Consider the following 27,813-nt stretch of genomic DNA (forward strand, 5'->3'; position numbering starts at 1 on the left):
TATCACTCACTTAGTTTACAGGCTGGCACAGGAGGGTCCCAGCTGAAGTCCTCTTGGCACTGAATCTGACTGATGCCTTCCAACATGTAACCATCATCACATTCAAGAGTAATGTTAGTCCCAAATCGATAAGTGTTTCCACTTGTGGCTTTTTTAACACCTTGAACTTCTGGGAATACACATCTGATCTCTGAAATTAGAAATAAGGAAAAAAAAAAAAAGGACATTAAATGAGAGGGAACATAAAATATTAGAAGTACAGCTGGGGGTTGTTTAAGGCATTGTTCTTGAATTCTTTCTGAATAACTCTTACTCCTAAGTAAGAGCTGAGACCAGAGGGGTAACATCAACATGTAAATTTTGACCTCTGTTTTATGCCTTTCTTATTTTTACCACCATGCGTAATACTTACTAAGGACAATTCAAAACCATGAGAATGTCAAATGACAGGGAGAATTTTCCATGCGTTTGCTTGCTCTAAATAGCCACTGACTTATTTACATAAGCATTTGGTTTGTTTCCTCCTTTTGTTACCCAAGTGCGTTTCAATTGAATCACTATTGTGGTGCAACGCCACTGAGGAAGCACCCTGTGAATTTATTCCCGTGAATGCCCATTTTTCTGTGCAGGAACACCCACACTAGGAATCTTGTTACATTCATGAAATAGCTGATAGTCAAGGTCTGCCTGATGACCGACCTTCACAGTGTGCTGCACGGAAGTGCCAAGTCACAGGAATAGAGGCATTTTCCACAAAAGGAACGGAAAGGCTCACATGTAATTTACAGGTAGTCCATCAGGGAAAATTCGTCTGACATAATCACTTCCTTCTGTTCCTTCTAGTGGTAACGGGGAGTGAGAGACACAGAAAGGGAAGGGAAGGAAAGACGTTTCTGCTTGTCAAAGGGAAAAAGCTCTTAAAGGAGGAAAGTTAATAAATAGCTCACTCACAGCAACAAGGGCAGAGAGGCAGAACATGCAAGAATTAAAACTGCCTTCCAGAATTGCCCCTACTGCACTCATATCCTTCTGGCTATTAACACGAGCTGGTTCCCATCCTACTTCCCTATAACAATATCATACTCTTCCCAGTGATATCAAAAAGTGGACAAATTGACAATTGACATCACTAGCTCTGATGTGGAAGTGGTTCCCAAGCGAAATAAGGGGGTGGAATTTGGTGTTGGCAACTGCAGAACATTTTACCACTTAGATTTTGGCCCGTGTATCTCTGAAGATTTCATTTCCCAAAGTAAAACGTGTGTGTCAGCATGGCTACATGGCTCCTCAGCCCAGTTCTGGGGGATGTCTGCCACCAGAACCTCCAAGCAGCACGAGCAAACGAAGCGCACACACACCTTCGCACCGAGGAGGCGGCTGGCTCCAGGTCCCTAGTGCCGTGCAGTTGATGAAAGCATTCCCAGTGAGTGAATAACCAGCATTACAGCTGTAGGATACAGATGTTCCGTAGGAAAAAGTGTCAGAAATGTTGCCTTTGAGCTTCCCATTGGTGATATTTGGAGGAAGAGAACACTTCACGGCTGGAAAAATCACGGAGAGACAAATGATAGTGTTGAAATGAGAATCCTCATGGACTTCCAGAGAACAGCTAAGGCACTGTACCTTTGCAGCCTTGTTTGTTTCCTTTTATTTTTTTTTACCTAGCCTCAACAACTGATTTTGTAACCCTATAACTCCACCAGGTTTAAATGCGTGTAAACTATCTTGTTCTTACACCCGTTCAGTAGTAAAGGACTCAGATTTAGTCTTTATTTAGTCCTTTTTTTTATTATTATTTTCATCTTTAGACCTTTCCCTAAGGCATGCTATATATTAAATGTCCTTTCTTCTTAGTTCTCTGCAACAAAAACACACCTTGACAGACTGGAGAAGGATGGCTCCAGGCTCCAGACTCTGTACAATAAATGGATGCCATCCCAATGAGGGAGAAGCCGGGCTCACAGCTGTAGCTTACAGATGTTCCAGGAGCGAAAACCGCTTTTGCCAGGCCACTGTGCCACCCGTGGGGGATAGCAGGAGGCTTGGAACAGCGCTTTGCTAAAGAGAGGGGAGCACAGATTAAAACACAACTTGTACAGGCAAGAGAAGAGGCTCCAAGCACCCATGTGTGGCTGCACGCCCATCACCACACCACTGACACTAATGCACGGAGCCAGCCCTGCCCAGCCCCATGTGCTCACTTCACCCTGAAACATCTACAAAGCGTCGTGTCACACAAGTTTCTTCTTACACAGGGGAACACTGCCCAGCATCATCTTCCCTGATGCATCAGATAGGTTCATGTGTATAATAGGAGTTGCCCACTTGTAAGACCACCTTACTGCAACATCCATACAGGTCCCTTACGTCTGGCAAAGCTGGCCTGAGCTCGCTTTTAAGGAGTTTGTTCTGAGAAACCGAGACACCAGATACTGCAGCGATAAGAATGGGAAAAATTAGGATCTTCAGATCTAAACACTAGATGCCAGGATTCCTCTCGGCCCCTAAACATCCTGCTGCATGCTACGAAGAGTGGCAGGGTCAGCAAGGAGAGGTGTCTGAGCACAGGCGCCTACCTCTGGTACAGGCAGGCAGTGGAGGATCCCACGTGCCCCCGGGCTGGCACTGGGACTTGTGGAGACCTCTGGGGACATTAACAGCATTACACTCAATCGTAATGATGTCTCCAGGCAAGTAGAGAGACTCCAATCCGATCGCCTCTCCGTTCCCGACTCCTGGTCTCACACAGCCAGCTGCGGACAGGGAGGGCAGAAAGAAGCCTTTAGACTGTGAAGCTTGTGTGGGATAGGGATGGGCATTTGGCCACAGAGACCTCATTCTTTAGAGGTGGAATTTGCTGAATCATAGCAAGTCCTTACCCAAATGTCACTACATGCTTCGCATATTTAGCAAGGCGAGGAGAACCAGTGACAAGCGCATGAACATACCTTCGCACCGAGGAAGGGGACGGCTCCAGACTCCGTTGGGCATGCAGTGGACAGACTCATTGCCAATAAGCACAAAACCAGGTTTGCAGCGGTAGTGCACGAGTGCTCCTACACCAAACGTGTCTGAGGAATGGCTGCTGTGCTCCCCGTTAGCAATGCCCGGAGGAGGCAGACACATTACCGCTGACAGAGGAGAGAGGAGGAAGGTGTGAAGGTGAAGATAAATCATGAAAAAAGTGATAACAAAAGACTAAAAAAGTGCAATTACTCCTCTTCCCCTCAAAAAGCAGGAGAGGGAGAAGAAAAGTTAGCATTTAGTAAATTTTGCCTTGCATCATAGACCTACCTGGCCTCACTGTGGTATCAGGACGATGATAGTGTTCTGCCACTCCATCTAGATGCAGCATTAGGAGTTGAAAACACACATTTGGTTGAACACATGCAATGCACAAATGCACCTTCATTTTCTATCATCTTTCCTTTATACTTCCAGCAAAAATCACTCCTCTCTGATAGTCAATGTCCTGCCATGTAGCTATCAAGTTTCTGACTTTCAGAAAAGGAAGAATAATAACATGGATTATGGGCTGCAACAAGCAGGGGGAGCAAAGCGGAAAAAACGCTTACGCTTAGAGCACCGCCCTCAACCTGGCACATCTCCTGTGTCAGAAGAGAGTCACAAACGAAAGGAACAGCTGCTGGTTTTTCCTTAGAGCACTCAGAGCAAACAGGAAACATAAAAGCAAAATTGGCTTCAGCAGCAGTCAGGGAGGATGTGCAATGTCAGCGGGTCAGCGTGATGCTCACCCTGCTCACAGATGGGCACGGGGGGGTGCCACCTCCTGTTGGCTGTGCACTGGGCAGTGTGGTGGCCTCGCAGGGTGAAACCTTCACGGCAGGTAAAGCTAACGGTGTCCTTGTACCTGTAGCGATGTTTAATAACAGATATCCTCCCGTTCTGGATCTGTGGGGCTGGACATACCACCTCTGAAAGAGAAATTCCGTATCTCAGAGAGGGAGCCGTATGTAGGCATTAGTTGATTACCACATTATTGCATATTTAAACACAGTTTTGTGCCTGTAAGCAGAATAATGCAAACACATTCCAAGTAAATACGTTGAATGGTGTAAAAATCCGTAAGCGCTGTCGGGCATTCTCATGGCTGTTTTACTACACCAGGCTCCTGCTTTCCAAAGCAACTGCACCCGAAGGAAGGACCACATCCTAACTGCAACGACCACCCGCTGTGAGACAGTTGTGTGGCTTGGATAGCAGTGCAGGACTTGGAAGGTCCCTGTTCAGTTTTACTCAGTGGCCCACTCTTCTGCAAGACACATTTCCTCCTTCATTTACTGTGTTTCTAAAACAAAGGGGACACATCCCTAGAGGCATCTGACAACTCTTCATTCTGCATAACTGCAAGATCAAAAGCTAACATCTGGAAGATTTTTAGAAGAAACCAAACAAATATGCAAACAAAACAATCCTAGAGGAATATTACACTTAAGAGGTCTTATTCCTCAAGGCTCTATTTATTTTAAGGAAATGCCACTTTTTGATTCTAAGGACTTAATTTGGCAATTCCGGGCCAGATCTGTCATGACCCACTTACTCTGACAAATGGGAAGATCTCCACTCCATGCAACATCTGCTCCAAAAAGCTCGCATCGCCTCAGAGACAGCCCGACCAGTCGGTGCCTGGAGTCACACAGAAGGAAACACCAGCTGGCACCAGGGCACGCAGTCTGGATTTTGCGCTCCCTCTGTCACACTGCCCCCAGCGCTTCCTTCTGCAGCGTCCTGCTTCTGGTGGTCACCAAGGTATCCCTCTTGGTTTGACACACGGGAATGAAGGACACCAAGCTCCTTCTTCCTGGACCCAAGAGGAACAGTGGTGATCCCAAATGACTCTGGATTAGTTTGGTCAGGTGCCAAACCAGGGCTCGGACCCAAGGGATTCCCGAGCCTCCTTGCAACACATGCTTGCCTGCACCCTCGGCTCCTGTTGGGTGGCTGTCTGCGAAGGCAGGCTGAAAGTGGAGTCTGCAAAGCAGCAGGTTGAGCACAGACAGAGAAAAAGGAGATGTTTCTCCCTTTCCTGAGCAGGCACCAGTGGCATAACTGGACCAAAAATACAGATCCTGGCTTGCTGTGGAGAATGGCACAAGCCGAGGAGCGTGCTGTGCCCCTTTGCTGTAAGTCACCCAGCACCGAGCTCAGTAAATGAAGTCAGCAAAGGCAGCGCAGGACTCACCCTTCCTCACACGTGTGGTTCACAATGGACCCAAAGAGGAGATCTGTCAGAACAACAACTCTGCCATTCTTTGGTGCTTCTGGATAATGGCATTGTTTCCCTGGGAGAGAACAAGGCTAAGTTTAAACTCCTCTCTTGCGGTTTGGTAATGAGCTACGAGAAAATATCTTAAGGATCTGTCCACATTCAGACACCAGTAAATAAGGGATTCTTATAAAAACCAAACCAAAACAATAGCTGCCCAAACTATGTGACTAGTGAAGCCATGTATGAATCTTTTTTTTTTTTTTTTTTAAAGATTGCTTTTAGAGACCCAGAAATGCAATTGAGACAGTTTTCAGAGACCACCACCAAATGGATTGAGCTATTCACTTTTGCAGAACGCCCGCGCTTCAGACCACGTGTGGTTTCTGAGGCACGTCAGAGCTGGGGGTACTGTGGGGTGCCTTGAGTATCCCGGCCGACAGGCGTATCGCACCATCTTCCCGACGGGAAACGCGGTCTGGTTTCTGTACTCCTCAGTTAGCTCAGCAAAGCTGAGGCTTGGAGGTGCACCACAGCCACCTGTTGGGAGAGGGAAGGCAAGGAAACTTGGATATGTCCATCAGCTACGTCAGGTTGTTTTAGAATTTGCATTGAGTATGCATGGATAAAGGTTTGCAAGCAAAACTGAGAGCAAAAGGGAAGGACTAGACGATTCAGCGTTTCAGGGGGAGTGAGGGAAAGGGTCAGTCCCACAGGTTGATGGCAGAGGTTCCCAACCCTTGCCCCGGCCCTTAGCTCCCCACCCTGTGTACCTGCACACTGAGGAGGAGGCAGGCTCCAGTTTCCAGACTCAGTGCAGTAAATCGATGCCTCCCCCAGGAGGCTGAAGCCAGGGTCACAGCTGTAGTTTACAACCATCCCAGGAATGAAAACTTCCACCTCCTGGCTGTTGTGACTGCCTCCTTCAATGTTTGGAGGTGCAGGACATTGCACTACTAAAGAGACTGAAAAAGAGCATGAGTGGGTTAACACGCAGCAAGGATTACACGCACAATGCCACCAAAGTGAGCACAGCATCCAGCACGTGCTGGAAGCAAGCTTGGATGCATGGGGGGCGCTGGATTTGCAGTCCCCCTGGCTCTGCGACTGGCAATTTGCTAACTCCAGGAGCAGACATGCAGGCAGTGCCCGGATTTGGAGCCTTTAAATCCGTGCCCGTTTGCTCCCCCGTGCCCAAGAAATGCAGCCGCAGCCGCTGCCAGGAGCCCCTCTGCACGGGGCGCTTCTTGTCGAGCCCCCGCGATGGTCTCTGCCCTCTCACTGCCCACCACGGTGCTGTCAGCTCACCTTCACACTGGGGGTGCGGGGTGCTCCAGCTTGCGTTGTCTGTACAGTACAGGGTGGATTTTCCAACAAGAGAATAGCCGGGGTCACAGCTGTAATTGACGGACTTCCCAGGGATGAACACTTCCATGTCCTTGCCATCGTGCTGGCCATGGTTAATCACTGGTGGGGGGGGACACAGCTGCCCTGCAGGGAAAGAATTTTGATTTTTCTGTTTAGTTTTCCCATTTATTACTAGAGAACAGAGTCTGTAAGTTCGATTAAGTTCTCCCCTAATCCCTTTGTATCACTGCCAGGTCCAGGAGTGAAAAGGGCACCTTGACACCATGGGGCAGGGGCACTCCAAGCTCCGGCAGAGGTACAGTTAAGGTGTGCCTCTCCAACAAGAACATAGCCAGGATCACAGGTGTAGCTCACGGACGTGCTGCTGGTGAAAACTGCCAGGGCTTGGCCACTGTGTCTTCCGTTGGCAATGGCTGGAGGGGGAGAGCACTGCGACTCTGTGGGAAGAGGGCAAAGCCATACATCAGTACCAAGAAAGAGAAGGAAAAGGGAAAAATGAAAGGACTCAGTGCAGAGAAACATCAGAGCCGAGCCATCAGCCTGCAAGAGGCGGGGATGCCTGGGCAGGGTGTCCCTTGGCTGCCCTCATTGCTGCAGCCCATCTGGGAGGCTCAGCCCACTGGTCCCAGGCGCATGGAGGGGGGGACACTTGTCCCCTGCGAGTGTCCCCTGTGAGTGCCATCCCCGTGCCCCACATGCCCTACCTCCGCACCGCGGCGGCGGCCCGCTCCACTCGCCACGCTCCCCGTCCACCGTGGTGCAGAAGATGGAGGCGGCTCCGGCCAGCGCGTGGCCCGGCTCGCACGTGTAGGTGACCACGGCCGCATAGGGGAAGGCGTCCATCGAGTGCCCACTGTGTGTCCCGCGGGGGATGTCCGGGGGTGGGTCACAGACGATACCTGCAGCACGCACAAGGGAGCTTTTAGCAGCGCCAGGTCTGCAGGACGCACACTGCTGGGATGGAGTGGACGAGGGTGAACCCGTCCCAGCGTCACGCTCTCTGTCTTTGCCTTGGGAGATCCTTCCCAAGGAGAGCACCCGTACGAATCTCTTTGTGCTGTGTTTGGTTCCTCATCAGCCTCTGCTCCGCTCCCGCCGTGGCGCACTTACTCTGGCAGACGGGAAGGTCTCCGGTCCATCCCACGCGTGTCCCAGAGTCCAAAATCACGCAGTGCCGCTGGGAGGCTCCAACCAGCCGGTGCCTGGGGTTAAACCAAGGCACTGCTGTTACTACGGGACTGTCTCTGGAGGTGGCAGCTCCCACAGCCACCAAGTACAGCCTCACCGGCCATCGAATACTGCCACTTTATGGCTAGGAATGCCCACTTTGGTGGCCTCTGTTGTCACCCAAAGCCTTCAAAACGAAGGCCCCTTTTACCCTCGCATGCTCAGGTGGTTGCGCCCTCTAATTGGCACTTAAAATTTGTTAACAAATCCCCTTCTCCACATTTCTGCTGCCAGTTGGACTAGCAATTAGACTGGAAATAGTCCGTGGTGAAGACCAGAATTGCTTTAGCACAGAACTGCTTTACAGCACCTGAAGGGCAGTGAGGTGTGCCCTGGTCACGGGGACCATTTCGGGTTTTGCTCAGCACCTGCAGCAGGGGACTTGGGTTCCTCCCCAGCACCACCCTATGCAGATGCCACTGATGCTCTGCTCTCTAGGGAACATGCGCTCTTCCTGCCAGCTGCAGAGAGCAGAAGCGCTGCTGATTCAACCTCAGATGGGCAGAGGAGCGTGGCTGGGACTCACCCTTCATCACACGTGTAATTCACTGTTGACCCGAAGAAGAGGTCTGTTGTAACGATAACTCTGCCATTTTCTGGTTCTCCTGGATGACTACACCTTCTCCCTAGACAGAACAAGAACTGGTTTTAGGCTTCTTTAACTCAGTGCAGTAGGAAAAGCGGCACTAATGCCGCTAACCTGACCAAGTTCCTAGGGGAGGGAACTGAAAGGGAGAAACCTCCACCGAGCTACAAGGCTTCAGCTACCACACCACAATTTAAACAAAACAGAAGCATCCACCAAACATACGTTTGCAAAACTTCTTGACTTCTGACCATGTCTGATTCTCAAGGCATGTAATAGCGGGGGTTATCTGCGGATGTTTAGCGTATCCTGGCCGGCAGCTGTACTTCACTGTTGACCCAACAGGAAACTCAGTCCAGTTCTTATACTCCTTGTTTAGCTCAGCAAACAGTAACGGTGGTGGTGTCCCACATCCAGCTGCCAAGAAACAAAATGGACATGAGAAATTAGTGCTGACTGTGAAATGCAGCTAAAGAGAAACAGGAGCATTGGTAGGCACTGCTATGATGCCCTGGGATATTAATATTGCTTGTATTCTGACATTTATCTACATCAAGAACACGTAGCATGCAAGGACACACACACCCAATGTATGTGCTCTTATAAAAACCCTCAGTTTAGCCAGTTTGGGGTATTCCCACTCCACACATCCCCAAAATGCAGCGGGATCGTTTGTGGGCCTTGGAACACAGGAATCTGCAGTCTCAGGTATGAGAGCACCATGACTGTCTCCCGGTGGGAACGCACAGGCTCTGGCAACGCCACCAGCTTATTCCCAATGCCACCAACGCCAGCACAGCACCTGGCGTGTGCCAGCAGCAAGCTTAGACCCATGGGGGTCTCTGGGTGTGCAGTCCCCCCAAAACTCTCCTGGGTGCAGCTTGCCAGCCCCAGCAGCAGCCATGGTGGCCCCGCACCTGCGCAGCGTGGGTACGGGCGGCTCCAGCTCCCCGCGGCCGTGCACCAGATGGAGGAGACCCCGAGCAGGGAGAAGCCGGGCTGGCAGCTGTAGTTCACGGCCATGCCGCTGGTGAAGTTGGCCCCAAGCTCCGCGCTGTGCGTGGCGTGGGCGATGACGGGCGGCGGCGGACAAGGCAGCGCTGGCGGAGAGAACGGGGTTGGAGAGGTTTTGCCCAGCGGAGGAGCACACAAAAGACAGCAAAACACCTCCACATCTGGGGCAATGTGAGTGAGGCAGAAAGCACCAGCCCTGCATAACAGCCCCAGGCTGCCCCTTCTGATCCCCGCGTGCCCCTCTGCCCCCCGGGGCAATGCCCCTACCCCTCGGTTGCTCACAGGTCGGGGTTGCCCAGCCCCTGGCTCCCCGTGGTGCCGGGAGCGGCCGTGCCCGCACTCACCTGGCTCGCAGCTGGGGATGGCGGGGACCCAGCGGCCGTCGGGATGGCACTTGGCCTCCTGGCTGCCCTGCATCGTGTAGCCCGGGCGGCAGCGGAAGGTGACGGTGGCCCCGGGGAGGTACTCAGCTCGCTGCCCTTCAACCACTTCTCCATCCCGGACACTGGGGCTCATGCAGCTGACAACTGGAAGCAAAGAGCAGCAAAGTGTGGGCTGGGGGAGCAGCTGCCAGGGCTAGGGCTTCCCCCGTTGTTTTTATGAGGTTGAAATTCAGGGAGAAGCCATGCAAAAAGGACTGCGTGGGCTCGGAGCCTTTAAATCCCTGCCTGTTCGCTCCCCCATGAGTGCAGCCCCTGCCTGCAGCCTCTCTGCTGTCTTGTCGGGATACCCTGACAGCCGCCCCTCTCGCTGCGGGTCGCAGCATTCGCAGCTCACCTTCACACCGGGGGTAAGGGATGCTCCAGGTTCCAGATGGCAAACAAGAAACGGTGGTTTTCCCCGTGAGGACGTAGCCTGGGTCACACTCATACTTCACCGATGTCCCGGGGATGAACACTGTCACATCCTTGCTACTGTGCCGGCCATTTTTGATAGTCGGAGGGGAAGGACACAGCAGCACTATAAGGAGGGGAAAAAATCATCAAACCTAGTGAAAAGCAGGTTCCACAGCCACCCCCCGTGGAATAAGACAGCATTTTAACTTCTTTGTTTCCCATTACCTTTTCCCAAGTAGCTAGGGATGTCAATGCTGGAATATGTTTCAGCCCACACCTATCTTCCTGCATTCATTTTTTTTCTAGCTTACTGACATGAAGAATGGTCATTTCTCATATTTAGGCATTTGCAGTGGTTACATGGCACTAACATTTGGCACTAGCAGCTTGCTCTGGCCTTCCCATGGTTGTGACCAAGATGATACAGCATCATCTTGGCTCTCCCTTTCTGGATTCATTTAAGGAGGCAAAAGCCCTATCTAACGACAACCTGCATGGGGATTATGAAGGTGGGAGGACAGATATTTGCATGCATTTCCTTTCCAGTCCCGGAGAGGGGCTCTTAGGATCCCTTTACCTCCAATGTGAGGTGGTTGCACCCTGCCAGGATGGCTTCAGAAGAAATCACCCCCCGCCCACCACCCTGCTTACACTTACTCTTTTCACAGGTGGGGACAGGTGGGTGCCACGTGCCCCCAAACTGGCACTGAGACTCCTGAGAGCCTTTCAGGGCATAACCGAAATCGCATTCGAAGACAGCGATGGCCTCAAGCTTGTACATGGTCTCCAGCCCGGTTGTTCTCCCGTGCTCGATCTCTGGTCTTTTGCAGCCGATTGCTGGAAGGGAGGAGCACAATGTGCCGTTTGGGACTTGAAGCCCACCCGGGGCAGTACCTGCTGCCGAACCTTGCCATCACTGTCACGGGCATGGCAACATTATTGATTCTTATTCTTTGGTCTGCAGTGACCAAACCAAGGCAAGGAGGGAGAGAGGACCCAGGGGAAAAAGCAGCCGACACAACCCAAACCCAAACACAAACCCACCTTCGCAGCGCGGCCGGGGCCGGCTCCAGGTTCCCGTGACGGTGCAGTTAAGGGACGCGTTCCCGACGAGGGAGTAGCCATCCTTACAGGTGTACTGAACCGCCGAGCCTGCCAGGAAGGTGTCCGAGGGCTGGCCGCTGTGCTGCCCGTTGGCGATGCCTGGAGGGGGAGGACACCTCACCTCTGCGGAGGGGAGAGAGATGAGAAATAAGGAAACCAGAATAAGCCAACCTTCAGAAACCAAAGGAGGAAGACAATGGACTCCTGTTGGCTCCCATTAATAAATCCCTGCCACGTTAGCTCCCTTCCTATCAGCACCCACCTCCACAGCGTGGCGGCGGCCCGCTCCACTCGCCGCGCTCCCCGTCCACTGTGGTGCAGAAGATGGAGGCGGCTCCGGCCAGCACGTGGCCCGGCTCGCACGTGTAGGTGACCACGGCCGCGTAGGGGAAGGCGTCCATCGAGTGCCCGCTGTGTGTCCCACGGGGGATGTCCGGGGGCGGGTCGCAGACGATACCTGCAGCACGCACAAGGGAGCTTTTAGCAGCGCCAGGTCTGCAGGACGCACGCTGCCGGGATGGAGTGAGCAAGGGTGAACCCGTCCCAGTGTCATGCTCTCCAGATAAGATGACCCAAATTGGCCTGAGACAAAGGTCCTCCAGGAAGGAAAACCTGTGCCCTCTTGTGAGTCACTTCCTCGCTGCCCATCGCTGGAGGTGGTGGGACTGATCTTACCTCCCTTTCCATAACCACTGCTGACACATGCAGACAGAGCCTGACCACACATTCCTACATGTGACCAGTGAGAAACACAGGCTACAGGAACAGGGAGTTTAAAACATCAACATTTTTCCCAGGCTGGACCAAGATAAAAGACCTTTGGAAACATTTTCAAGAAATATTCAAAACACAAAGAAAAGAAAAATAAAATATTTTATACCTAGAGTGACCTGAGAAATCTTTTGCAATAAATTATTTGTCTTGAACGATTCACCTCTTTCTGCTGCAAGCACCAGGGCAAGCCACCCCCCAGGATCTTCTCTCGTGGCCTACTTACGCCGGCAGACGGGAGCAGCTCCGCTCCAGGAGACACGGGTGCCAGAGATCTCACACGTCCTCTGAGACCGCCCCACCAGCATGTGCCTGAGGTCACACAGAAATATTATTTATTTATGTGAGGAACCTTCAGATTCCTTTACAACCCTTGGTGGCCGGGATATCTGACTTTGGAACCAGATTCCTTCACGTAAAGCCATTTTGCCACTTAAAACCTGCTTTCCTTCTGCTTGGCTAGTCGCAAGGCTCACCCTTTTTCACACGTGTAATTCACTTTGGACCCAAGGAGGAGGTCGGTCAAGACAACGGCTCTGCCATTCTCCGGATCCTCGGGGTTCTCACACTGCATCCCTAGAAGGGAACACCACCACCCTCAGAGCTCTGCTGCTCACCGGCGTGGTGCGCGCAAATCCCCTGGGGATGCTCACACAGGCAGCAGGCTGCCCCAAACAAAGAAACCCATAAAGCCAGAGGGCTTCACACCCAAGAAGCGTGAATTTCCAGCCAAGCCTAACATTGAAGGACACACTTTTACAGAACTCCAGCGCCGCAGACCAGGTCTGATTCCCAAGGCACACGACGGTCGCCGACATCCCTGGGTGCATGCTGTAGCCGGGCCGGCATACGTACTCCACCGCCCTGCCCACGGGGAAGGCGCTCTGGTTCCTGAATGCCTCCTTCAGCTCAGCAAACACCAGCCTGGGGGGAGCACTGCAGCCAGCTGGGGGAGACACAAGCCAGCCCCCTGGTCAAGGGTGTTTTGGGAAACGTGGGGCCGGGGACGCAGAGTCGGGCTGGCACGCAGAGCGCTGCCCAGACACTTGCCCTGCTCGCAGGCTGGCACGGGTGGCTCCCAGGTGCTATTCAGCTGGCACTGCACCACGCTGTGCCCGCGCATGGTGTAGCCTGGCTCACACTCGAAGGTGATGGTGTCCTTGTACGTGTAGGTGATGCTGGGAGCCGACACTATTCGCCCATTCTGGATCTGCGGGACGGGACATCTCGCCTCTGGGAAGGAAGCGCAGGGCCTCAGAGCAGCACAGCTGTGCGGCCGCGAGCCACTTCCAGCTGTGATCACTTTTAAGACACTAGCCTGGAAGATAACTTTCCGATAGATGCTGTACCACCCACCCAACAAGAGTTGTGGGGGAGATCCACCTGGAAGGGGAGGCTGGGGATGCTGGAGGCAGCGGGCTGCTCCCACGGCCTCCTCCCTCCGCCTGCCCCAGAGCAGCAGCTCCTGCCCCAGCGGGCACCCAGGCACAAGCAGTCGTCTTGAGGTCCCCTCATCATCCCGAACACGAAGCAGCGGGGCTGGGGGCTTGCACCCAAGCTCTTCCAGGCGCCCACCCCTACCTCCACACAGCGGGGGAGGCCCGCTCCACTCCCCGTTCATCCCGTCCCTGGTGGTACAGAAGATGGAGGCCTCTCCCTGCAGCGGGTAGCCAGGCTCGCAGCTGTAGGTGACCGACGTGCCGTAGTGGAATTCGTCCAGCAGCCGCCCCGTGTGCTTCCCGTGGGGAATGTTGGGCGGGGGCATGCAGGGGATACCTGCAGCAGTGCGGAACGAGCCTGCTGAACGCAACTGCAGCACTGAGGTACTCGAAGCCCCTCAGTCTGTGGGGCACAAACTCTTGTCCTACTGACAGAGTAACCACAATGATGTGGCCTCCCCAGTAAGACCTTGTAGACAGCCCATTTCCCTGAGCAGCTATTTCTATGACAGTCAGAAAGCACGCCAGTAAGACAAATTTCTCTTTAGAGGAAGCATCTACATGCTTTGTGCTTTCTACCATTTAAGAAATAAAAAGAGAAAATTTCTTTTGTATCGCCCACGTAAAATACTGGTTTTTCAGCTGCACACAATGCAAAGGCTCATACAGGCAGTAATTTGTGTGTCACCTGTTAGGTTAATGTGTACCAGGAGAATCTGTAAAATGCTTTAAAATGAAGGTGCCAGTAAATGTTTCTTTTCTGTCCTCAGGAAACAGTCACCGACCTCTATGTAACCAGCAAAGACACGCTGATCTCTAATTGCTGAGGTGTGCTGCGGCAGCGCTGGGCACAAATGAGCTGTCTGTGCATGCACTGAAAGGGAGAGCCCAAGGGGTGCTGGGATCCCATTTCTGGCTGATCTGCAGCACTTTGCATCTCCTTACAGCAGTGACTTGGTCCTTCTGTGTCTAACATTAATCCCCCTGAGCTGAACATAATATTTTCCTTTCCTCTTACATCAGGGTTGTGATGTTAGTCAGAGACAGGGCACACAAGCACTACTGAGAAAGCTCCAGCTGAGACCTTGCTTTCTGTAATCCATTAAGCTCTGAGATCTTGTACCTTTTCCCAGAATATTTTCTTATGACATCAAAACCTCCTGATATTTTTCATGCCCTCAGAGCAGAGAAATTCCCCGTTAAAACTTTGATTGGAAAGATTTGGCAGCCTGTGCTGGGAACTATTTACCAGAGTCACGTAAAGCCCCCAGGGCTGTAAGCTACTTACGCTGGCAGGTGGGGATATCGCCGGTCCACGCGACACGTCCACCAGAGATCTCACAGCGCCTGCTGGACTGTCCGATTAACCTGTGCCTGGTGTTAGAAGGAGTTCGTATTAATTCAGAGTTGCCTCAGTGTGAGCCGTTACCTCCTTCTCACCAGCAGACAGCGCAGGCAGCCCTGCTGGCCGCAGAGCCCCGGCCCCCTGGGAGAAGTTTCCCCCCAGCTCAGCACCCTGTACCAATTCCACAGCATAAATGTGTACACAGAAGGTAGGGAACGCCCTACGTGCTCCCAGAGGTACAGAACTACACAGTGGCTTCTGCACAGAACCCACGTTCTGGGAATGAATGAATAGGAGGGGAAAAGGGAGACTTACCTAATGCATCTTTCCATGGCATTTTAAGGAGCAGCAGAACCAGGACCTAGCACTTACCCTTCTTCACAGCTGTAGACCACGGTCGACCCAAAGAAGAGATCCGCCAGGAAGGTAATCCTGCCATTCTCGGGTTCCCCGGGATGGTTGCACTGCTTCCCTGCAGGAGACAGAAACTCGCTTTAGGATCTCACTGCACCATGGCACTGCAGATACAACTACAACTCCAGCAATCTGCCCACATTTCCAATTACCCCCAAAACGGGTTTTGAACAGCATAAAGTTACATGGCTTTACTAGTCACATATTCTTGGAACACCAGGATAATGGTAAGGTTTTTGCAGCACAGACAGAACCTAGCACCTATTCCTTCTCGAACAACGGACACCAAATCAAGGAGCTATTCACTTTTACAGAACTCTAGTGCTTCTGACCACACTCCGCTCTGAAGGCATGTAATAGTAGGTGACAATCCTGGGTGTTTAGCAAATCCAGGCCGACAAGTGTATTTCACAGTCTTCCCAACAGAAAAATCAATCTCATTCCTATGCTCCTCGTTTAGCTCAGCAAAGGGTAACCTTGTAGGAGCACCACAACCACCTATTGGGAAAGAAAACAGATATGAGAGTCAAGCAGGGCCAGCATGCCAGGTGCAAGCACACAAACAACAATGTTGCGAGGAAAGAGGTTTGGTTTGCCTTGAAAAATTCTTTATTTTGATTAACGTAGCCATTATTAAACAAAAACAATGTATTTTCCCAAAGGATTCCGGAGGATCAGGTTCCTGTTCCCAAAACAACCTTAAATCTCCTACTCTCTTACAGGATTTAGGCACATTTTGGAGGGGGGTTAAGGGATATCAAATAGCAGCATGCCCCTGGCAGCCCCGTCAGCGTTTACCTGAACGCTCAGGCCTGATCGGCAGCAGCTGGTGATGGTGCAGGTTGCAGAGGGGCGCGGGAGGGTCCCAGCTGCCGTCCTCCTGGCAGAGGATTTTAGCAGTACCTTGCAGGCTGTAACCGTCATGGCACTGAAACGTCACCATCTGCCCAGGTCCGTAGATAAGTCCTTCACCATCAACTATCCATCCGTTCAGTATATCTGGCTTTGTGCAGATCGTCACTGGAAAGGAAGATGCGCAGAAGTGATGTGCAAAAGGAGTAAAAAGAAGGAAAAAAAAACCAAACAGACAGCTAATACTGCAACAGCAAAATCTACGTGAAATTTATATAGACTTCCCCATCCCCACCTTCACGACAAGAGGGCTTGACATTAATTTCTACCATGTGACATTTTACATGGGATTATTTTTCTCTGAGGATTTGGTGGCAACGGCCGGCGCCTGCCCCGTGCCAGTGCCACACGGAGCTGGCTGCAGGACAAGGTGACCGTGCGGACGCACCTTCGCAGCGCGGGCTGGGCTGGCTCCAGTTCCCCGAGGCTTTGCAGACCACCTGAGCATTTCCAATGAGGTAGTAGCCAGGATCGCAGCTGTACATCACAGACATCCCCGTGGTAAAAAAAGTTTTGCCCTGCCCGTCGTGTTGTCCGTTGCTGATCTTTGGGGGCATGGGGCATGGTCGGACTGCAAGAGGGCGACAGCAAGTCCAGGTTAGTGGGAGGGCAGCGCAAAGGGGGAACGAGTGGCTACAGGGTGAGGGGATGGGCGAAAGCCCCCATGGGACCAGCTCAGCACCCCTGCCCGCACTCACCTCTCTCGCAGGCCAGCACTGGTGGGTCCCAGGTGCCCCCCGGCTGGCACCGAGCCCGCTGGGCGCCCTCTGTGACATGGCCAGCATCGCAGTAGAAGCGCAGAATCTCCCCAGCTTCGTAGGTGCTCTCGTGCCCGTGCACCTTCCCGTTCCGCACCTCGGGTCTCTCGCAGCCGATTGCTGCAGGAACACGGACGTGGCCTTTACACATCAGTGCCTGGGCCGCATCCTGCACGCTCAGCCCCCTCCCTTCCCTTCCCAGCAGTGCCGCGAGCCCTGCAGCGGCTCCTGCAGCACCGTGGGGACGCCCTGACCCACCTTGACAGCGTGGCAGCGGCCGGCTCCACAGCCCGGCCTCCGAGCAGTTGATGGAGATGTTCCCGACCAGCGCGAAGCCGTCCTTGCAGCCGTAGTACACGGTCGTGCCCTGGGGAAACCTGTCCATGGTCTGGCCGCTGTGCAGCCCGTTGGCGATGTTCGGTGGACGAGTACACATCACCTCTGCAGAGGGGTTGGAAAGGCTCATGGGGGGTGTGGAAGAGGTGGTGCTGGGGAGTTGGCACAGCTCAAACCAGCATGACATCCAGCATTGGGAAGGTGCAGGTGGGGGGCAGAGGGCTGGTACCCCGGGTACTGCCCATCTCTTTCCTGGCAGCCTGCTGTGGCTGCTCTGCCTTTCCTCTGGCTTTTCTGGCCAAAAGGGGTGCTGACTGATTCAAGGAAGCCCAACCAGCCTCACCTGAGGCTGTGCAGGAACTGCTGCCTCTGCAGCCCCTCTGTGTGCATTGCACGCCGACCATAGGCCAGATGTCGGCATCACGCTTGGCCGTGGGCTTCAGAAACATCTAGCTCTGAGTTCATGGTTGTAAGATCATTCTTTGCATATTATAAAACTGTATATATACATAATCAGGGGAGAGTTTAGTCCCTTACTGAAGGTCTCAGCTCAATGGCCAGGGCCTGCCCCGTGCCAGTGCCACACGGAGCTGGCTGCAGGACAAGGTGACCGTGCGGACGCACCTTCGCAGCGCGGGCTGGGCTGGCTCCAGTTCCCCGAGGCTTTGCAAAATACATGCGAGATGTCCTCAGCGAGGTAGTAGCCGGGATCGCAGGTGTAGGTCACATACATCCCCATGGTAAATTCTGCTTTGCCCTGCCCATCGTGATTGCCATTGCTGATTTTCGGGGGCATGGGGCACGGTCGGACTGCAAGAGGGCAACAGCAAGTCCAGGTTAGTGGGAGGGCAGTGCATGGGGGAATGAGCGGCTGCAGGGTGAGGGGATGGGCAAAAGTCCCCATGAGACCAGCTCAGCACCCCTGCCCGCACTCACCTCTCTCGCAGGCCAGCACTGGTGGGTCCCAGGTGCCCCCTGGCTGACACCGAGCCTCCTGAGCACCATCTGTGGCATGGCCAGCATCACAGTTGAAGCGCAGAATCTCCCCGGCTTCGTAGGTGTTCGGGTGCTTGTGCACCTTTCCGTTCCGCACCTCGGGTCTCTCGCAGCCAATTGCTGCAGGGAACATGGACATGGCCTTTACATGTCGGTGCCTGGGCCACATCCTGCACACTCAGCCCCCTCCCTTCCCAGCGGTGCCGCAAGCCCTGCAGCGGCTCCTGCAGCGCCGCGGGGATGCCCTGACCCACCTTGACAGCGTGGCAGCGGCCGGCTCCACAGCCCGGCCTCCGAGCAGTTGATGGAGATGTTCCCGACCAGCGTGAAGCCGTCCTTGCAGCCGTAGTACACAATGTCTCCCTGAGTAAATTTGTCCGTGGTCTGGCCGCTGTGCAGCCCGTTGGCGATGTTTGGTGGCTGAGGACACGTCACCTCTGCAGGGAGGAGAAATTGCCCCGTAAGTCCACTGCTCCCCATTCTGCATGCTAGGACAGCTGGCCAGGGTAACATCCTGAATCCTGCTCAGTCTTTGCTCTGTTTGCTGGGCCAAAGTATGTGTTAACCAAAATTAGAGCAACACCAAGATTACAATCACATCACAGCCAGAGGGAATTACTAATAATAGGGACACCCCTGAAAGGGGAACTCGCGGGCACACCACAGATTTGGTAGAAGATGAACATGGAAGCAGCAAGAAGAGTGGGAATCTGTGATTGCTTCCCCTTCCAGGAGGAAGAAGGAAACATCCCCGATCTGACTGTGAACAGAAGCAGAGAAATCCCCCGGGGAGGCTGAAAGTGCCATTCCCCACGGCTGGCCCATGGCTCGTTGGTGTGCCTGGGGGTTACAGCCTCTGGCCGCAGAGCATTGCAGCCCCAGCATCAGCTTCTTCCCATCCCCCTGAAAGCCCAGGGCAGGCTGCAGCAGCCTCATTTCCCACCCTAGCTCCTCTCTCCCAAGCTGCTTCTCACTGGAAACACCTTGCTTTGGGAAGAGCAGCAAGGACAGATGCATCCTGGCCTTACTTTCTCATGAAAGAGAGTGCACACAGGAGGGAGCTTTCCCCCCATGGCCATCCCACTCGCACACCCACTGGGACACTTGCCCTTTTTGCACTCTGGCACAGGTGGGCTCCATCTGGAGTCAGCTTGGCAGGTGCTGGTGTGGGAGCCCTGCAAGGTGTAGCCTGGGTTGCATGTGAAGCTTGCGCTGTCCCCAGCCCTGTAGACATAGCGAGCAGCAGACACGCTCTTCCCATTCTGGATGTATGGGGGCGGGCATCGGATAACTGGAAAAGGGAGACAAGGAGCATGATGTTCAGACAAAGAGCACGGCGTTCAGCTGCACAGCCCTTGAGCCTTTCCTGCCTGCAACGGGTGCAGTGTCGCTGCTGTCCGCGCAGCCTGTTGAACCAAAACGGCAGGGAAGCCGCCTGGATCACGGAGCAAATAGTTGCACTAGATATGGGCACGTGGAAAGAAGTGGAAATGCCTCTCACTGGTAATTCCCCCTGCATTGCTGAGCAGAGGACCACAGCCCCTTACCCCAAGCTGCTCCCCCGCACTACAAGGTGTTAACTTAGCGATAAGTTTCCTTTTTTCCTTAAACCCTTTGAGGTTGCTGATGCTTGGCTCCAAGCCTGGCACTGAGCCACCTTGGCCAGCGAAGACGGGCGGGGAGCAGCTTTTGCTGTCTGAGGATGCCTGAGAATAACAAACACAATCAAGGGCACCAGCAGGAACCCCCACACAGCACCAAAGGCCTTCTCAGGCCTTGTCGGGGGAGCCAGGTCACAACATCTACGCTTACAAGACGGGAAGGGGTAAACAAAGCCCCACCGCAGAGACGAAGCTGAGTTTCTGTGGGTTTTGGCTGTGCCGTCCCCGCCGAGGGGACGTGGGGCTGCCTGCCAGGCTGCACCCACCCTGCCGAGCAGCTCAGCCTTTGTTTGCCATTGCACTCCTCGCTTGCCCCATCCCAAGTCATTTCTATTTAACATGGCAAGTTTCAACTTGACAAATCCCAAACACGAGCTATTATTACAACAGCCTCCTCGCCTAATTTCCATAAAATGCTTTGCTCATACCCTGGCTTTATTCTGGCACTTCGAACACGTAGATCAAGCCCTTATTCCAAGAAGATGGGTGGGTCGTGGAGGACTTCCTGCAGCCTCTGGCATCCCCTTCCATCACCCCCATCTCCCCCCGCCACTGAAGGGCACAGGGCAGCCTTGATGCTGCCCTACAGAACATCCCCATCACTGCCAAGTCCCCATCCAGCATAACCTTACCTGAAGGGCCCAGGCACCCCAAGCCACGTGCCGACGGAGGTGCTGGTGCGCAGCTCCCTGCCTTCAGCGCAGGCTGATGAACAGCCCCCAGTGCCCCCGCCAGCCCCCAGTCCTCCCCCGTCCCACACAGCCTAACACACGGGGAACCAGAGCGAGGTTCGGGCTGGATGTTTTCTACCCCGTTTTACTTTATTTGAAAGCCCGAAGGCTCTGTGATGCTCAAGGTCTGGCGTGCCCACGTCACCCTGGGACTGGCACAGAGCTGCCTGCACTGGGGAAAGCAAAAGGGGCAGTGAGGAGGCAGAGGAGGGTCGCAGGAGGAAGGGCACAGAGGCACAGCCCTGTGAGTCTGCCTTACCTTGAGCCCCAGCCAGGGCAGCCAGGAGCAGAGCGGAGCTGCCCAGGAGGCGGAGGGCGAAGGCGAGCACCATGCTCCGGTCCCGACTGCAGCTCCCGGGGGGCCGCGGGCTGATATGGACACCCCAGTTCCCCCAGGCCTGCGGAAGGAGCCGCAGCTGCGGGGCTTCCCGGTGCCATGGGACAGGAACCCGTGGGCTCCCCGCACAGGATGGGCGCAGCCACCAGCCCCAGGGTGGTGCAGGTCCCAGACGCTTCTGCTGCTGCTATTTTTGCTCCCACCCCCTCCTACCCCATGCAGGGGAGGGTGGCCCCCTGGGACCCACTGCAGGGCCCAGGGCAGCTGTGACAGAGCACCCAGTGGAGCCATGAGCTGGATGAGGCCCTTGCAGAGCATCCTTGGTTATGGGAAGTGGCCTGGGCTCTTCCCCAAACCCCCAGCAGCCCTTCCCAGGAACCAGCTGAGCCCCCCACGTACGGGAAGGGAAGGGCAAAGTGAGGGGAAGGGCAGAGGGGGGCATTTCCCCCTCCTCCCACACATGGGACCAGGGGCAACATAGCTGAGGATGCTCTCTGAGCCTAGAAGAGGCAGTAAGATGTACACTGCTGAAGTCTTTCTTATCCTTTTTATTGACAGAGACCTTCCACAACATGCAATTTTGACATTTATATACTGGATATGCATTAGACTGCTTACATTCAGATCATAAAGTTAAATTATACACAACTTAATTCTATTCACATATAAACACAGCACACAAGTGCTCTTCAACCATAAAATTTGGTGACCACATCTGTAAGCTGTATGACAGCATTTACAGTTCCTTCCATTGGGCTGAAGGTAGGTCACTTCAAGCTGATCCTTAAAATCAGGAGCTAAACCATTTGCAAGACACATTCTGGACTATACAGTAGAAACAATTGTGCTGAGATTAAAATAAAACCAAACACATGACTAAGGTACTAGGCTTTCCATTTGTTTTGATTACCTGGTCATTCATGTGGCTTACAGTAATGTTTTTCATATATACACACACATCTATATAGTGAAATATATATTCACACATTTCACGTACATGTGTATATATATATGTAAAATGCATGAATATGAATGAAACAGCAATCTGTAACTGCTTATTTTGTAAGATTTACTTCCGAAAACTGGATTCTGCTGTGCCACAGTGACAGCTGAGCAGGATGATGCTCTGCTGGTAAGGGGAACTTTTCTATTTGAGACTAACATGGTGACGGAAATCGTTCTTTGTGTTTTTCCCTCTAATTAGATGCACGTTCCTGTTAGTAGAAAAGCATGAGTAAAAATGCAGAAACAAAGAAGCACGTACTAGACATTTCGAAGGCTTCCCTTTCCCACCTGTGCACAGTGCAAAGCTCACAGACTGGTCATTTAACCCCCTGCATCAGAGCCCTGCACCTTAAGCCCGTATCCTCAGTTTACACAAGGTGTGTGAGGTTCCATCACCAGAGCTGTCCTTGTGGCACTGCCAAAGCCAAGCAGGGGCCAGCACGCCCAGCTGCAGCACGCTGCCTCATTCAGCTGGGCGCAGCACCCTCACCAGCCCTCCTCAGCACAGGGACCAGGCGGGACAGGTTCGACAGGATGACAAAAGCACACACAAAAATGCAGCATTTGTTCCCCACGGATGAGTAAATTAAGGCTTTGACTTGGTGTGCATCTGTGCCAACTTCCAGGTGCAGCAGCTGCTCTGTGCACCAGCCCCGCTACCAGCGGAGCAAGAAGCCCAAACCTGTTTTTCCTCCCTCACCACTGCAGCAGCCCCAGGGCCTCCTATTGGGGCAGCATTTGAGCAGAAAGTGAAAAGATTCACACCGAGCAACTTTCTGACGTTCGGTGGCATCTGCAGAGACAGCTGCAAGTTCCGCATTTGGCCCCGGGGCCACCTGCCCTGCTGAGCACCCACCCTGCTGCGGTTCCTCCTGGGGCTTTCAGGCACCCGACTGCTTCACCACTTCCACAGCAGCACTGAGTCACTGCACTGACAGGAAGGGTATTTCTGCAAGGCAGTCAGAGAAAAACCTTGACGTATCACAGAGCTAGTTTTAGAATCTGCCGTGGCACTAACTTTAGTGCATACAGGAAGAGTCAGAGGAGTTGTTCTTTGTAAGAAGGCATTCACAGTTTTATTCTCTGGTAAAATTGCCCATCTGTAAGGCTGGCTGTTTGCACAGTGGTTCAGACTTGCCTTGAAGTAAGTGCTACAACATGTGCTTCTATACGAATGTTTTCAGTGCTTTCAGTACTGCCAGGGAGCACCTGTCTTACACAATCTATACATATCAAACACTTTCTTCAAGTACATATCACTCACACAAAGACACTCACACTTTTCCCATCAGTTCACTTATGACACCCAAAAACCCTGATCAGAGCTGGGCACAACATTACCTCAGCAGGGCTAATAACCAGAACACACGGGGTACCCAAAGTGCCCAATTTCCTTGAGTCCAGAGCAGCACAGCACAGAAGTCTTTGGCACTATTGCAACTTCACGTGGGGATAACTGTGCTCGGTTTTCAAGCCACAGACCTGGCTGGGTGGCAGCAAGCTGCCAGTACAACACACGGCTCCGGCAGACAGAAGCGCGAGCAGTCCTGGGCAGTGGGAGGGAGCACCTGGGGGTAAAGGTCATCTTTTTTCCATCGAAGTTTCATTGATTGCTATTGTGAGGCCAATTTCAGCAGAGGGCAATGCGGAGCACGGGGATCAGCGTGATCACGTCCCACCACCCGTAGGATTTCAGAGCTCCCCGAGGAGCTGATCTGGGCATTCCCGCTGCGGCCGCAACCTGAGCTAGAAGCTCATAACCAGCAACGCCAGGAGGAGGGGCAGGATGCCTGCAGGAGACACAACAGACTTCAATCTGTGCTCCAAACACATTCACTTGCCTTTTCCCTCCCCATCCACAGGCATGTAGCACCTTTACCTTCCTCCCCTCTTTTTCACATGACCTTAGAGCAACAAAAATATAAACGTGACAGACTGTAGTGGAAGGCTCTTAATCCTTTTTCAGGTTTAAGCAGAATAATTAAGAGACAGTAATGTAAAGATGGGTGAGAAAGGGGGCACAAAGATCCAGGGTACATGTTACCTACCGACAATGATGGTGGTCGCTCCACCTGGAAAGGAAACAAGCCAAAATGTGAACCTGAATATCCAGGCAGCACAGAAATTCAGACTATACAACACTGAGTATCTCAAATGAAAGCCAGTGCACACGTGAGACAATTCAAGCAACACATAGCCCTACACCACAGATGTATCCCAGAAATACACCTGGGTTTTAACAGAGGAGCAGTTCCAGCAGCCTGCAAGCCCATCCCGCAACACAATCATACACTGCTGGCGTGAGATTTTAACAGAAGCTGTGCCAGGAAGCATAAAAAGATTAATTCTTAGCTGAATTATCTGATTCGAGGATTCACAGAGGAAGTGAAAAATGGTGGATTTTTTTTTTTTTTTTTTTTAAAAGAGAGAAACAAGACAATAAGACATGGAGAGGAGATAACCACCTCGGCACTCAGGAGTAGGTGTGCTCCAGACACCACGGTACTCATCTCTTGCTGTACAGCGAATAGAGGACCCTCCAGCCAGGGTGAAACCATGATTGCATTTATAAACTACAATGGAGCCGTGGACAAACTCCCCCTTCGTGCCATTGTGCCTCCCATTGGCAACTGCAGGTGGCTCTCCACAGAGAACAGTCAGCTGTCCTGCAGCTGGAACATCAACAAGAGTGTCTGAGTACTTCTGCTAACGGAAAATTTACACACGGTACACAAGGAGGAGGAGCTCTAGCCAACCAACAGACATCTAGAAGCATACATCTAGAAGCAACTGAAAATACTTCGAGCTTTCTCGCTTGGTACTGGGCCTCAGCTACTGCTGGCAGCCCAGCTCCAGGCATGTCACCCCATGAACTAAGCCACTGAAATGCCTAATCAGACTAGAAGCAGCGTTTCCACCATTTCCAGCTTCCTCTAACACTATGCACTACCTGACTTTAGCATTACATCGAATTAAGTGGGCAGAGCTCTAATGTTCAATTATTTGGTAACTACAGAGAAAGAAAAAAACTTTACTCCACTTAGAAATCAGATCACCATTTTTCCCATAGTTTCATAGAATTTCTGCTCTTCCCTTGCTCCCTCCAGTTTGTCAGCATAGTTTCCGAGTTGTACAAGAATATTGCACCTCAGGCCTCACAGCATGAGTTAGTACAGAAATCCTGAATTTTACAGCCAATTGAGTTATGGCATACAAGAGCAGCCCAAGCCCACCACCAGAGCAGTTCCAGGTGTTGTCTGAATGGCTTTGTGCAGTTTTTCCTCTTACTTTTACAGGTTGGAAGAGACACATCCCAGCTAACTCCATTTCCTGATGCCACACATTTGGCAGAAGATGACCCTTGTAATTCATACCTAAAGAAACAGAGGAAGTTGAGTGCTTTCCCACAAACACCCCAGAAAAGGTTCTCCCCACTCCTCCCTGCCATCGCATGGATACAAGTTGTTAACCAGAAGTTGCCACTGCTATGAAATGGGGTCTGGCCACACCAAAGGCTGCTTTGATAAGGGCCCGTAGGTGGCATACGGCCGAACTGAAGAGGTTGCTGCATTACCAGTCAGCATGCGTTGCCATGCGCTCATCTCACTGGAGAGCTCGTACACAGCTGTACTGTGGCTTGCACTGGGAAACCAGGGCAGGAGGAGGCCAGTGGGTATGGCAGCCTCTCTGGGACCCCCGTCTTCTGAACCCCACCGCTGGCCTGTCTAAGCATGCATCCAATCCACTCACCCATCACGACAGGAGAACTCCACAGTTGTCCCAAACAGGAAATCTTTCCCTTTTACAAACCCGTTCTCTATCTCGAGAGGAGTACATTGCTGTCCTAGAGAGAAAAAGAGGTTACTTCACCTGCTTTGAAGTGGTGATGCTGTCAAGCAATAGGGCCTCAGCTTGGTCTGACATCACCAACACCTCAGACAGTTTTGCAACCCTGCCAAAACTCATCTGTGTGGAGAGAAGCCTGGGAAGGACTTGACCACCTCCCCTCTGTGGCAGCAGGAGGCTCAGCCCTGCGCTTTAACACCATGAGTGACTTTAACATCACGAGCCAGCGCAGAGGAAGGGCACCAACCTGTGCCAGGTACGGCACGGCCTACGTCCAGCCACACGCCTGGCTCCTGAGGGAAGGTGACTGCAACGCAAGCACCTCTTACTGGGGCATACAGCAAGCGAGAAAGGCTATGTGCAAGCAGCAGGAAGGAGTAAAGCTCATGGCACAATCTGATCAACTCCTCTGACTGTCCTCAAAACATGTTGGATTACAAAGCAAGAGCAAAAGCTGATCCACCAGAAGAGTCGATTCCAGCTGCCTCGCTGGGAACAGCCACCTGACCTGTGGGGGCCTGGAGGCAGAGCGGAGCCGTTCAGTTTGTTCAGAAAACAAAGCACTCAACCCACATACGCAATAAACATACTCTGAGGCATGCAGAGCTTGTTCTCGGTTCCTCGAGTAGACCAAAATGCTAGATTTACACACACACACTTCAAACGAGTTCAGCAAGAAAATTCTAGGTGTGTTTGGTTCATATCCAGCTTTGGGTTTGCAAACTTCAGAGCAAGGAACATTTTGAGCACAGCAAGATCACTTGTACAGTCAGCCCAGACAGGAGAGGAACAGAGATACTCACGTGTACATGACTTGGAGCTTACAGACCAACTGGTATTCCCCAGACAAGTGACTTCCAAAGACGTTCCATCTCCTGCAGCATACCCCGGGTTACATCTGTACGTCAGCGTGGTTCCAGCAGGAGAGCTGCTACTCACAGTCCCCATTAACTCAGCAAAAGGGATGCTGGGAGGATGACCACAGTAGCCTAACAATTGGAGACAAAAGCAAACTCAGCTACAGAAGAGTGCCCAGAGGCTCAGCAGGAACGATTGTGAACCGTGCTTTGGAGCACACACTGTTTTAACCTGTTTGAATTGTGGTGTCTGGGATACAGTTTGCATTCAACCCGCTTATATATCACAGTTTGCTCCAGACTCTACAGTACTCATCTCTTGCTGTACAGCGAATAGAGGACCCTCCAGCCAGGGTGAAACCATGATTGCATTTATAAACTACAATGGAGCCGTGGACAAACTCCCCCTTCGTGCCATTGTGCCTCCCATTGGCAACTGCAGGTGGCTCTCCACAGAGAACAGTCAGCTGTCCTGCAGCTGGAACATCAACAAGAGTGTCTGAGTACTTCTGCTAACGGAAAATTTACACACGGTACACGAGGAGGAGGAGCTCTAGCCAACCAACAGACATCTAGAAGCATACATCTAGAAGCAACTGAAAATACTTCGAGCTTTCTCGCTTGGTACTGGGCCTCAGCTACTGCTGGCAGCCCAGCTCCAGGCATGTCACCCCATGAACTAAGCCACTGAAATGCCTAATCAGACTAGAAGCAGCGTTTCCACCATTTCCAGCTTCCTCTAACACTATGCACTACCTGACTTTAGCATTACATCGAATTAAGTGGGCAGAGCTCTAATGTTCAATTATTTGGTAACTACAGAGAAAGAAAAAAACTTTACTCCACTTAGAAATCAGATCACCATTTTTCCCATAGTTTCATAGAATTTCTGCTCTTCCCTTGCTCCCTCCAGTTTGTCAGCATAGTTTCCGAGTTGTACAAGAATATTGCACCTCAGGCCTCACAGCATGAGTTAGTACAGAAATCCTGAATTTTACAGCCAATTGAGTTATGGCATACAAGAGCAGCCCAAGCCCACCACC

The 27,813-nt window shown here is 52.4% G+C and overlaps 1 protein-coding gene across 1 annotated transcript in view; it reads right to left on the reverse strand.

The window, feature by feature from the left end:
• CR1 (complement C3b/C4b receptor 1 (Knops blood group)) overlaps positions 1-27,813 on the reverse strand; it is a 67,386-nt gene that overhangs the window by 2,468 nt on the left and 37,105 nt on the right. Inside the window, 44 exon segments of the mRNA XM_050715262.1 lie at positions 11-190; positions 1,359-1,541; positions 1,876-2,058; positions 2,577-2,753; positions 2,949-3,131; positions 3,756-3,935; positions 4,562-4,647; positions 5,204-5,303; positions 5,576-5,767; positions 6,001-6,183; positions 6,536-6,718; positions 7,300-7,494; positions 7,706-7,797; positions 8,349-8,448; positions 8,634-8,825; positions 9,326-9,508; positions 9,767-9,949; positions 10,200-10,382; positions 11,303-11,485; positions 11,625-11,819; positions 12,360-12,445; positions 12,610-12,709; positions 12,888-13,079; positions 13,184-13,366; positions 13,715-13,909; positions 14,861-14,946; positions 15,290-15,389; positions 15,638-15,829; positions 16,130-16,351; positions 16,632-16,814; positions 16,942-17,121; positions 17,260-17,442; positions 17,962-18,147; positions 18,274-18,453; positions 18,588-18,770; positions 19,436-19,624; positions 20,985-21,123; positions 22,327-22,355; positions 24,116-24,139; positions 24,533-24,739; positions 25,356-25,441; positions 25,818-25,911; positions 26,717-26,902; positions 27,057-27,248. Of these exon segments, the coding sequence (XP_050571219.1) occupies positions 11-190; positions 1,359-1,541; positions 1,876-2,058; positions 2,577-2,753; positions 2,949-3,131; positions 3,756-3,935; positions 4,562-4,647; positions 5,204-5,303; positions 5,576-5,767; positions 6,001-6,183; positions 6,536-6,718; positions 7,300-7,494; positions 7,706-7,797; positions 8,349-8,448; positions 8,634-8,825; positions 9,326-9,508; positions 9,767-9,949; positions 10,200-10,382; positions 11,303-11,485; positions 11,625-11,819; positions 12,360-12,445; positions 12,610-12,709; positions 12,888-13,079; positions 13,184-13,366; positions 13,715-13,909; positions 14,861-14,946; positions 15,290-15,389; positions 15,638-15,829; positions 16,130-16,351; positions 16,632-16,814; positions 16,942-17,121; positions 17,260-17,442; positions 17,962-18,147; positions 18,274-18,453; positions 18,588-18,770; positions 19,436-19,624; positions 20,985-21,123; positions 22,327-22,355; positions 24,116-24,139; positions 24,533-24,739; positions 25,356-25,441; positions 25,818-25,911; positions 26,717-26,902; positions 27,057-27,248 (6,933 nt within the window).

Source organism: Cygnus atratus, chromosome 24 (genome assembly GCF_013377495.2).
Source record: "Cygnus atratus isolate AKBS03 ecotype Queensland, Australia chromosome 24, CAtr_DNAZoo_HiC_assembly, whole genome shotgun sequence".
In the NCBI taxonomy this organism is placed as follows: domain Eukaryota; kingdom Metazoa; phylum Chordata; class Aves; order Anseriformes; family Anatidae; genus Cygnus; species Cygnus atratus.